Here is a 12760-nt window from a genome sequence, read left to right as displayed (position 1 = left end):
ATAAAATAGTTTTTATTGTGTAAAAGCGCCAAAACATTAAAAAAATATATAAATGTGGTAGCGCTGTAAACGTACTGACCCGAAGAATAAAGCTGCGTTATTAATTTTACCACACGCAGAACGGCATAAAAAAAACAAAAAAGCAATTCCTGAATTGCTGGTTTTTGTTTATTCTGCATCCCAAAAATCGGAATAGAAAGCGATCAAAAAATGTCACATGCCCGAAAATGGTACCAATAAAAACGTCAACTTGTCCCACAAAAACAAGCCATCACGTGACTCTGTCGGCCAAAATATGGAAAAATTATAGCTCTCAAAATATGGCGATGCAAAAACTAGTCTTTGCAAAAAAAAATGTTTTTTTAGTGTGTGACAGCTGTCAATCATAAAAACCTGATATGAATCTAGTATCGCTGTAATTGCACCGACCCGAAGAATAAAGTCGTTCAATCACTTATACCGCATGAGTAACGGTGTAAAAAATAAACTCTAGAGTTGTGCTAGGGTTAGGGTTGTGCTAGGATTAGGCTAGGGGTAGGGTTGGGCTAGGGTTACGGTTGTGCTAGGGTTAGAGTTCTGCTAGGGTTAGGGTTGTGCTAGGGTTAGGGTTGTGCTAGGGTTAGGGTTGGGCTAGGGTTAGGGTTGGCTAGGGTTAAGGTTGGGCTAAGGCTAGGGTTGGGGTTGTATTAGGGTTGGGGTTAGGCTTGTGCTGGGGTGGGGATTTTTTCAGAAGTAAAGAAAAAAAATGATGACGATATGGCGACTAATGTTGAGCGCAAGTGCTCGCTACTTGAGTTAGCATCGGGTGTTCGGATATGCACCGAGTATAGCGGGTGCTTGAGTGACATGCTCGAGTCTCCGAACCAAATGTTTTGCAGCTCTTATACAGCCAAAAAAACTCGCGGGGATTGTCTGCCATGCATGAGCGATCCCCGCATGGTTTTTTTTGGGTGTATAATAACCATGAAACATGCGGACGGGGACTCGAGCATGTCACTTGAGCACTCACGATAGTTGGTGCATACCCTAGCACCTGATGCAAACTCAAGTAACGAGCACTTGCGCTCAAGACTAATGAAAACTTATTCAATATGATGACCTAATGTTATCAAATTCTGTGTCGTGCCTCTGAGTTCAAAATGTTCACTATACCCCTTGATAAAGTCCTTGAGGGGTGTAGTTTCCAAAATCTAGTCACTTGGGGGGTTTCCACTGTTTAGGCACATCAGGGACTCCCCAAACGCAACATGATGTCCGCTAATTATTCAAGAAAATTTTACATTCAAAAAGTCAAATGGCACTGCTTCCTTTCCGAACCCAGCTGTGCGTTTAAACAGTGGGATACCCCCACATAAGGGGTATCGGCTTACTCAGGAGAAATTGCACAAAAAATTGCATGGTGCAATTTCTCCTGTTACCCTTAAGAAAATGCAAAGTTGGAGGCTGAAAAACATTTTTGTTGGAAAAATTTGAACATTTTATTTTTACGGCTCAATGTTATAAACTTCTGTGAAGCACCTGGGGGTTCAGGGTGCTCACCACACATCTAGATAAGTTCCCGGGTGTCTAGTTTCCAAAATGGGGTCACTTGGGGGGGGGGGTTCCACTATTTAGGCACATTAGTGGCTCCCCAAATGCAACATGGCGTCCGCTAATTATTCAAACAAATTTTACATTCAAAAAGTCAAATGGTGCTCCTTCCCTTCCAAACCCTGCCGTGTGCCCAAACAGTGGTTTTCAACCACATATGGGGTATCAGCGTGCTCAGGAGTACTTGCACAACCAATTTTGGGGTTAATTTTTTAATGATACCCTTGAGAAAATAAAAAAATTGGGGTCTAAATTAACATTTTTGTGAAAAAAATAAATGTTCATTTTTTTTTCCACATTCCAAAAATTCCTGTGAAGCACCTGAAGCAACTTCTTGAATGTGGTTTTCAGCACCTTGAGGGGTGCAGTTTTTAGAATGGTGTCACTTTTGGGTATTTTCTGTCGTAAAGGACCCTCAAAGTCACTTCAAATGTGATGTGGTCCCTTAAAAAATGGTTTTGTAAATTTTGTTGTAAAAATGAGAAATCACTGGTCAATTTTTAACCCTTATAGCTCCCTAACAAAAAAAATGTTGGTTCCAAAATTGTGCTGATGTAAACAAGACATATGGGAAATGTTACTCATTAACTATTTTGTGTGACATATCTCTCTGATTTAAGGACATGGAAATTCAAAGTTTGAAAATTGCAAAATTTTCTAAATTTTCACCAAATTTCCGTTTTTTTTCACAAATAAACGCTAGTGATATCAAAGAAATTTTACCTCTGTCATGAAGTACAATATGTTATGAAAAAACAATCTCAGAATCAGTGGGATCCGTTGAAGCGTTCCAGAGTAATTACCTCATAAACTGACAGTGGTCAGAATTGTAAAAATTGGCCCAGTCATTAACGTGCAAACCACCCTCGAGGGTAAAGGGGTTTAAGATTAAAGATTGGCTACTTGCAGCCACCACTAAAAAGAGATGTGGAGTACATGTGCAATCACATGCAGTATATACATATATTGGGCAACACGGTGGCTCAGTGGTTAGCACTGCAGTCTTGCAGCGCTGGGGTCCTGGGTTCAAATCTCACCAAGGACAACATCTGCAAGGAGTTTGTATGTTCTCCCCATGTGTTTCCTCCGGGTTCTCTGGTTTCCTCCCACACTCCAAAGACATACTGATAGGGAATTTAGATTGTGAGCCCCAATGGGGACAGTGCCCATAATGTCTGTAAAGCACTGTAGAATTAATGGCGCTATATAAGTGAGGAAAATAAATAAATAAATATTGTTTGTCATAGAGACTGTTGCACACAATAGGAAAATACTTGCATTCACCGGACAGAGAGCAAACAGCACATGCACGATCATTTCTGACCTTGATTAGTGCCATATGAAATATTTTCTAGAAGGATAGGCATGATGGATACAAGGATGTGAGCAGACTAGAATAGCAGAGGGACAGTAATGGGAGGAAACTTTTCATGTGGATGGGTTTTAAAAATATAATGCACACTATAATAAATATGATAAATATGGATTTGTCTACTGAAGTAATCCGTGGTAAAGAATAAATCACAACACTGGTAGTGGACAGATACCTGATCCTACATTAAAAAACAGTAACAAGTGTATATTGTTTCTATGTATCTTTCAGAAGTGTCTTGTGTCTCTTCTACTCAGTGCTGGAGTCTTCATTGGTCTTTGTAATGCAAGCTGCTATTCTGCATTACCTCCAGCTTTGATTGAAGGCGAGACGCTCAAGGGTAAGTGAATATTTCACCAACAGTCCTAATGTGATTCTTGGTAATTCACAAACATCTAAATTGGTTTCTCTAAAATATGTTTAGACATTTGTCCAATAATTCATGAAATTTCAGGAAGAAATCATTAAGGCAGTTCTAGTATACTAAATGAAAAAACAAAGCATTTTATAAAGACATTTCATAACTTGTATGTCTGTTGCCATATAAATATATGATATAAAATATCGGACAGACCATATTGTATGGAGTCCATATATCACACCTGTATTACGCCTGAAACCGGAAAATCAGGTAGCCAACACATTTTATGCTACGTGAGAGGATGTTAAATGCCTGAATATTCACCCTTTTACAACCTGTATAACTACCATTGTATAGCGGATGATAGAGATAGATAAAAATATAAAACGGACAGCACACCCTCCAAAAAAGTGTTTTATCCTCTCAAAAGGTCTAAGGCAACGTTTCGGCTCTGTTGTGTTAGTCTTTCTGAGAAAGGTTCACACAACAGAGCCGAAAGGTTGCCTTAGCCTTTTTGAGCGAATAAAATACTTTTTTGGAGGGAGTGCTGCCCATTTAATATTTTTATATACAAGGTTGGTACATACCAGGAGGACAGGCACCCATATTTTTCCATGTGCTGCTTGATATTTTCTTTTTGATAGATAATAAAAAAGGCAGAACTCAAAAAACACCTGTGTAATGAGGACTTTATTAAGCCCAAATATGACATTTCAGTTAGGACAACTCAGACTTTGAGCATGTGCAGATGACCGTATTTTCGATCTAAGTGCAATCTGACAAAACATCGGATTGTACTCGGACGAATGTTAAGCTATGGGGCCACACACATGTCCAATTTTTTGCTTGGACAGAGCCGGGAGAGTGAAAAGATCGCTGCATGCCCGATTTTGATCCGATATTCGGATTGTACTTGACCATACAAGTCATTAAGTCCATGGAAACCATTGGATTGCACACGTATTTCCATGGACTGAGAGAGTGGAGATGATGGAGAAATTGTTTTTTTACATCTTCTCCTCATTCGAGAGAATAAGATCACACTATGATCAAATGCTGATCAAACTCTGATCACAGTGTTATTTGCCTAATCGGCCTGATTCTCTCAAATGAGTGAAAATGTGCTTGTGTGACACTAGCCTTACCAAAAAAATACCTAAAATTTATGTTTATTGGTATCATTAAAAGTTCAAATGTAACGATTCATCAAATAATTTATCACCACATACAATCGAGAGTGCCCACAAGGCTGTTATGAGAGGGATATTAATTAAGATCTCATCGAGATATCAGAGGAAAAAAAAGGAAAAAAATTGTGGAAATTACAAAACAAATAAAAAATGCATTAAAGGTCCAGCAAGAATCACCAGACCTTCATAAAAAAATCATAGGGTTAAGAATAGAACTTAAAGCCTGTTTATCAGACTAAGACGATAAATACATCAGGAATATGAAAATTAATTACTATTTTTCTAATAATAAACCAACAAAACTCATGACAAGGAGGATCAAAGAGTAAAAAGTCAAATCAAGAATTGCACTAATCAAAAATGAGAAAGGAGAAAGACATGAACACCCAAAAGATACATCAAAAGCATTTGCAGAATACTATGAGGCATTATATAATCTAAAAAACGAGAAACAAACAACTCAACCAACAGAAAAAAGCATAAACAACTTTTTTAAGAATTTACAGTTACCAAAATTTGATTCAAAACAACTAGAAAGTCTAAAACCATTTACAGAACCTGAAATAGAAGAAATTATAAGTACCCTTCAAAACAATAAGGCCCTAGGCCCAGATGAGTTCAGTAACAAATATTATATGGCATACACAAACAAATTAACTCCCCGTATAACTAGAGCATTCAACACTTTTTTAATTGAAGGAAACATTCCAAAAGAAATGATAGAAGCAAGTATAATAGTCATACCAAAAAACAAAGGTGACCAAACATTAGTAAAAAATTACCGGGTCATATCACTACTAAATTCGGACATCAAAATATATTCAAAAGCTATTGCCAATAGGCTAAAAAAAATATTAGAAAAACTTACAAGAAGCAAAATAAACATAAACCCTGCTGTAAATAAATAAAAAGCAAGTGCATTTAAATAAAATAGGGTTCTTAGTAACACTGTTTTTGATCAAAAATAGTATGAACGCTATCCCACCATCGATAAGGTGAACCTGCTTGGGACGGTCCTACACTGTCTAATATTAAAAACCTTACCATGTGTCAAAGTTGAACTCAGTGTGTGAATAAGGGCAGACAAAGGACTGAGTCTCAAACTGTGAACACCAGCCTAGGGAAGCTTTAAATGTTTCATTCAGCTCTAAGAAGGGAGGCCACACCTAGGTTTGCACAGAATGCTAAAAATACATAGAAAAACACAAAATTTGAGCTTGGTTAAGTTGGTATACATGCAGCACATAAATGCATATTTCACAATGGCCATGAATCAGAAAAACCTACAAGAAGCAAAATAAACATAAATCCTGCTGTAAATAAATAAAAAGCAAGTGCATTTAAAAAAAATATTACCCAAAATTATACACCAAGACAAAGTAGGATTTGTATTTTGTCAACAGGCCTCTGATGCTACCAGAAAGCTTATCAACCTCATTAGCCTAGTAGAGGTTGAGCAAATGCCTTCTCTGCTCCTCACCCTGGATGCGGAGAAGGCATTTGATAGGATTCATTGGGGATTTCTCACTTCCACCCTTGAAAATTTTGGATTTACTGGTCTCATCATGAATGGAATAATGTCACTGTATAAAAATCCCTCAGCTAAAATAATAACAAATAACTACTTCGGAAATCTTTAACATCATCAATGGAACGAGACAAGGTTGCCCTCTCTCCCCCATATTATTTGCAATAGTAATGGAACCATTTGCAGAAAAAATTAGAACAAATCTACTAATTAAAGGTATTCCAACAAAAGTCAGAAACTATAAAATAAGTCTATTTGCAGATGATGTAATTCTCACCATAACTAACCCTCTAGAATCACTTAGAGAGATAACCAAAACAATAGATTAATTTTCCAAGGTCTCGTTTTATAAAATCAACCAGAACAAATCACAAATTTTGGATTTATGCTTGGATGAGGAACAAAAGGAGAGTATTGAGAAAGAATTCAAGTATGTATGGGAAAAAGACACTATACCATATTTGGGAATTCAAATAACTAGGAAAACAAAAGACTTAATAGATACAAATCTGGCCTTAATTCAGAACAACATGAAGGTTGATATCACAAAGTTTGCAAACAAGACCCATCTTGGTTGGGAAAAATATTGACGTATAAGATGTTTTGTCTCCCTAAAATACTGTATGTATTTAGAACAATCCCCTTTGAAGTTTCTCAAAACTAGCTACTGAAATTACAAACCCAAGTTTCGTGATTTATTTGGAGCGGTAAAAGACCAAGAGTTGCTAATGCTACACTGCAAAAACAGAAAAAAAAATGGAGGCTTAAGTGTACCTAATATCATGAACTACTATCTAACCAACTTAATCAAGCAAAGTCAAAAATGGATCAACAGTAATGATAACACAGGATGGGTATTACTTGAAAAAACATTAAACAATAACAAATCATTAAAATCTCTAATTTTAGCCCATATCTTAGATTGATCTCTTCAACCACAATTTCCAACCCTACAAGCTTCAATTAGATCATGGAAACTTCTAAACAAAAAACTAATAGACTATCCAATCCAGGATAAAATAAAAAATATTCCAATAAGGATTCTGGAATTAGAATTACCATATGTAACATTAGAGGAATGGGAAAAAAAGGTGTCAATCACTTAGATTACCTATATCAAGAAGGAACTAAAGAACTATTACCTTTCTATATACTACAAGAAAAATATAAACTAGTTGATACAGAGTTCGTAAAATATTGGGACATTAAAAGATACATAAACAAAACAAAAAAGGAAAAACAGAACCAACAATTACAAATACCTAATCCAATAATCACTATGATCGAGGAACCCAAGAATGAAATAAAATGGAAAACATGTAGTATATATAAACTTTTTTAATAATGACTCTGATCTTAAAAAGACACCTAACATGACAAACTGGGAGAAAGATCTGAACTTTACTCAAGATTCAGAACAATGGGAAAAATCTATTAAAACAGTATATAAATCCAATACATGCGCTACGCTGCATGAAACTTATTATAAACCGATCACAAGATGGTATTTTACCCCAGTTAGACTAAATAAAATCTTCCCAGCACAGTCACCCTTGTGCTGGAGGGAATGCGGGAAAAAAGGAGACATCAAGTATATCTTTTGGGAATGTACCTCCATTAACGAAACATGGAAAAAAGTGGAACAACTGATACAACAGATTACACACAATAATGTAAGACTCTCTCCACAAATAACAATTCTAGCAATAGGGATAAATGATATACCAAAAGAAAATATCTATATAGCCTCACATATAATAATGGTAACAAATCATTTAATTCCATCCCATAGGAAAAGGAAAGATCCTCCAAAAATAGAGGACATCATAGAAAGAATAGCTATGCATAATGTGTATGAATTTAATCACGCCATAAGACACAATAGATTTCCCAAATATTCAAAAAATTGGGCCCCCTGGAATAAAGAATTGACAACACCATTCACCTAGTCCCCTCTAATCGCAAAAAGAAAAGAGGGAAAAAAAAAATCTGTATGAGAAATCCTTGGTTGGCTGACAGGGATCCATCCTTTGCAATAGGAGAATTAACAATTGCAAAAGAAATATAGGCTTGGAATACAAGAGTTTGTTTTATTAAATGTAGCATTTTTAGAAACGTAATTAGAAGTTAATATATTGTGTATTCTTGGTGGATATAAAGTTGGTATAAATGTATTTTCTTTAGATAATAATAGGTAATAGAATGTTTTCACCTGCTTAGCAGATCAATTTTTTTTTCTTGAGAAAATGAACTATACAGCATTAACTCCTGTTTTCATTCTAGATTTGAATATACCTATTTACTCTCCTAATCACTCCTCCTTAATAAAATTTGCTATTGTCCTTCTTTCCCTTCCCCTGCCTATCTCTCCCATTACAATAAATAATATGTTTTAAGTAGAGTAAAAGATCCAATGTAACTGACCCTCAAAAAAACAAACAAAAAACACCAGAAATAGTTAATACGTATAAGTGCGGGTAGGGGTCAGTGCGAGTGGCTGCCATTTGGCACAAACCTCATGGGAATGGGGCATCATCCCCCCTGTTTGCACTGAGCATTTTATCACTATCTCCACTGCCACATCTGCGGAGCAGTTTGCACGAGGCACCTTACTGAGAATACCAACAAGATTCATCTAAGTTAAGTCTCTCTTATTAGGCATTCATATTGTATTATCTGAATTTATAGGGTATGTGGCTCCTGATTAGAGATGAGCGTTGTTCGACTCGAACTGTTCGCCAATCTCAAATTCGAGCTGTTTTGGGCGGTGTTCGAGCCGTTCGGTGAACACGAACGATTTGAAAAAAATTCGGCTGTTCGAGGTTATGTTCGATAACTGTTCGTGCACCAAAATCATAACTGGATTTTTTCTCAGTAATGATGAAAATTAATGTTAATACGCAGTTTGAGTGTACAGCGGGGTGGGGGGAGGGGCAGGGGATGGATCTCTGCAGGAATAATGAAGATCTCCATTTTTTTTTTCTCTTTCCCACATTTACAGTGGGGAGGTGCAATCTGTCAGCCTATCAGCAGCGCACACACGGAGCGAAGTGCTTTTTTTCACACAAGCAAGGGCATGTGTCATTGGCAGTGTATGTCACATGTCCTTGCCCTATAAGACCCAGCCATTTTCCCCGTCGCCACCATTTTCTCACTGCTGCAGCTGCGTGTTAGACGGCACCGCTGTTGCTGTGTGCGCTATACCTTGTTAATTTCAAGCCAATTTTCGCACAACTCTACAGATAGCTTGGGAGTAGGGAATAGTTGTGAATGCAGTCCTTTTAAGGACTAGGTTACAGCATTTCCTACGACTTTTATCAGGCAGGTCTGTGCTCTTAAATAGATAGGTTGGGAGTAAAGACTAATTGTAATTGCAGTCCTTTTCAGGACTAAGTTACATCAGTTCCTATCAGTTTTTGCCAGGCAGGTCTGTGCCAGTGCTGTGCAAGTTTTTTTCACAGCATTTGGCTAAATCTAGCAAAGCTAATCCTTCTTGGCATATTGCAGAGTGTGTTAGTCAGTGGAGTAGCCTATCTGTGTTGCAAGCTACACCACCTGTGTATAGAATACCAATTTTTTTACTGCACCTAGTGAAGTAAAACCTTTTGGGCAGAGCATCATTCTATTAGTCCATCTATACTGACCTCCATCAGGTTGCAAATTGAATATAATTTTTTTCTGCATCTAGCTCTGAAAAAATATTTGGGCTTCTAGCTGTGTGTGGGACTTGTTCTATTAGTCCACCTATACTGACCTCCATCAGGTTGCAAATTGAATATAATATTTTTCTGCATCTAGCTCTGAAAAAATATTTGGCCTTCTAGCAGTGTGTGGGACTTGTTCTATTAGTCCATCTATACTGACCTCCATCAGGTTGCAAACTGAATATCATTTTTTTCTGCATCTACCTCTGAAAAAATATTTGGCCTTCTAGCAGTGTGTGGGACTTGTTCTATTAGTCCATCTATACTGACCTCCATCAGGTTGCAAATTGAATATAATTATTTTCTGCATCTACCTCTGAAAAAATATTTGGGCTTCTAGCTGTGTGTGGGACTTGTTCTATTAGTCCATCTAAACTGACCTCCATCAGGTTGCAAATTGAATATAATATTTTTCTGCATCTAGCTCTGAAAAAATATTTGGCCTTCTAGCAGTGTGTGGGACTTGTTCTATTAGTCCATCTATACTGACCTCCATCTGGTTGCAAACTGAATATAATTTTTTTCTGCATCTACCTCTGAAAAAATATTTGGGCTTCTAGCAGTGTGTGGGACTTGTTCTATTAGTCCATCTATACTGACCTCCATCAGGTTGCAAATTGAATATAATATTTTTCTGCATCTAGCTCTGAAAAAATATTTGGCCTTCTAGCAGTGTGTGGGACTTGTTCTATTAGTCCATCTATACTGACCTCCATCAGGTTGCAAACTGAATATAATTTTTTTCTGCATCTACCTCTGAAAAAATATTTGGGCTTCTAGCAGTGTGTGGGACTTGTTCTATTAGTCCATCTATACTGACCTCCATCAGGTTGCAAATTGAATATAATTTTTTTCTGCATCTACCTCTGAAAAAATATTTGGGCTTCTAGCAGTGTGTGGGACTTGTTCTATTAGTCCATCTATACTGACCTCCTTCAGGTTGCAAATTGAATATAATATTTTTCTGCATCTAGCTCTGAAAAAATATTTGGCCTTCTAGCAGTGTGTGGGATTTGTTCTATTAGTTCATCTATACTGACCTCCATCAGGTTGCAAACTGAATATAATTTTTTTCTGCATCTACCTCTGAAAAAATATTTGGGCTTCTAGCTGTGTGTGGGACTTGTTCTATTAGTCCATCTATACTGATCTCCATCAGGTTGCAAACTGAATATAATTTTTTTCTGCATCTAACCCAGACAATAGTTTTGGCCTAATACCACAGTTTGGCCACTCAGCTCTGCTCGGTTCCCATCCATTGTTTTTTTGTGCAAACAACTCCAGAGTTGTGAATTAGTTAACCACCAAAATGAGTGGAAAAAGGCCTGCTGCTGGTGGAAAGGGGAATAGGCATGTTGGGAAGGGGAAAAAAGGTTGTGTCCGTGGAGTAGGTGTTAAAGCAACAGTAACATCTGCAGAAGAAAGACCATCTTCCAGCAAAACTAAAATGTCTACTTCTTTTAGCGGACAATGTGATAAGATCCCTTTCTTATGGCCACGCCAATCGCTACAAATTCCAGATGAGGCACAAAAACAGCAGGTGCTTCAATGGATATCAAGTGCTCCTTTAAGTGGGCTCTCCTCCACATCAACTTCAACATCACAAATACTCCAGTCCTCAGAGGTGTCACCCCAATCGCACTTGCTTCCTCACAGCTCCCAAATCTCCAGCTGCCCGTCTGAGTATGAGGTAGAACAGATGGTTGAGTCTGCAGAGCTGTTTACTCATACTATAGCCTGGGAATCAGAGGTCGGCTCCAGCGCTTCTGTGAATCCAGACGAGGAAATGATCTGCACTGATGCCCAGAATCTTTATGAGTCGGATCCAGGACCAGACGCAGAAGGTTCTGACCATAATGTAGACCCTCATTCCCAAACTGTAACTCCTGTTGGTGGAGACAATGAGGAAGACGATGATGCGACTCAAATACCTGATTGGAGCGACAACTTTAGTTTTTTGTCAGGGCAGGAACAGGTTGGCTCTGAGGACGACGGGTGTGATAACACACAGGGTGATGATGATGAGGTTGGAGATCCCACTTACTGTCAACCCACAGTCAGCCAAGAGATGAGGTCAGCAGAGGAGGTGGAGGAGGATGCTAGTGACGACGAGGTCAGGTTGCGCCTTCCTGGACAGAGACGTAGTACTGGAAGCACGTCAACAACTGCATCCTCAAACACAACTCTGCCTCTGACCACAAGTCGTGGTGGCTCTTCAGGTCGCATGGGTGCTAAGCCTTGCATAGCCTGGGCATTTTTTCAGATCGATAAAGATGACCCAACTCGTGTTATCTGTAACATTTGTCAACAAAAGCTAAGTAGAGGCCAAAAAATACATAGTTTGAGTACTTCATGCATGAACCGGCACATGGACATGAAGCATAAGTTGCAGTGGGAAGCTCACTGTGCTACAATGCGGCCTAGCCGGCCGGGCCAACCACCGTCTGCCCCATCTTGTGCATCTGCGGCCTCTTCATCCTCTGTGACTGGGGGGACAGCAGTCGCACCTGTTTTGGGACGCAGACCTGCCACCTCTTTACCCGCAACAGCCAGCGTGATTGGCAGGTCATCATTTTCTTTGGAGGTGGTAACACCAGCTGGTGTTGAGCGCTGTCCGACATCGATTGCACCACCTCTGGATCAAGGCAACCTAACATGTCCGCCTGCATCTTCCTCACAGACCGGCAGTTTGCCGGGGACACCCTTATCAACCCCGTCTAAGCACAACAGCCAGCCCTCAGTCCCTCAGATGTGGACAAGTAAAAGACCATTTCCTCCTAGCCATGAGAAAGCTAAGAGGTTGAATTTCACAATCTGCAAGCTCTTGGCTACAGAAATGCTGCCTTTCCACCTGGTGGACACAGAGGATTTTCGAGACCTTATGTCCGTCGCAGTGCCCCAGTACCAGATGCCCAGTCGGCACTACTTCTCAAAGAAAGGTGTGCCTGCGCTCCACCAGCATGTCGCACACAACATCACCACTTCTTTGAGAAACTCTGTGTGTGACAGGGTGCA

At 38.8% G+C, this 12760-nt stretch overlaps 1 protein-coding gene across 2 annotated transcripts in view; it reads left to right on the top strand.

Moving 5' to 3' along the window:
• LOC141273608 (beta-microseminoprotein-like) overlaps positions 1 to 12760 on the top strand; it is a 100817-nt gene that overhangs the window by 43021 nt on the left and 45036 nt on the right. For both annotated transcript variants that reach the window (XM_073685674.1, XM_073685673.1), the window contains exon 2: positions 3194 to 3302. In XM_073685674.1, the coding sequence (XP_073541775.1) occupies positions 3194 to 3302 (109 nt within the window). The remainder of the gene's footprint in view (positions 1 to 3193; positions 3303 to 12760) is intronic.

The sequence above is a fragment of the Phyllobates terribilis genome, unplaced genomic scaffold, assembly GCF_046119375.1.
Source record: "Phyllobates terribilis strain yellow unplaced genomic scaffold, ASM4611937v1 Scaffold_5__5_contigs__length_657084704, whole genome shotgun sequence".
Classification (NCBI taxonomy): domain Eukaryota; kingdom Metazoa; phylum Chordata; class Amphibia; order Anura; family Dendrobatidae; genus Phyllobates; species Phyllobates terribilis.
Note: the sequence above shows the minus strand (reverse complement) of the source record. Positions and strands in the feature narration are given on the sequence as shown.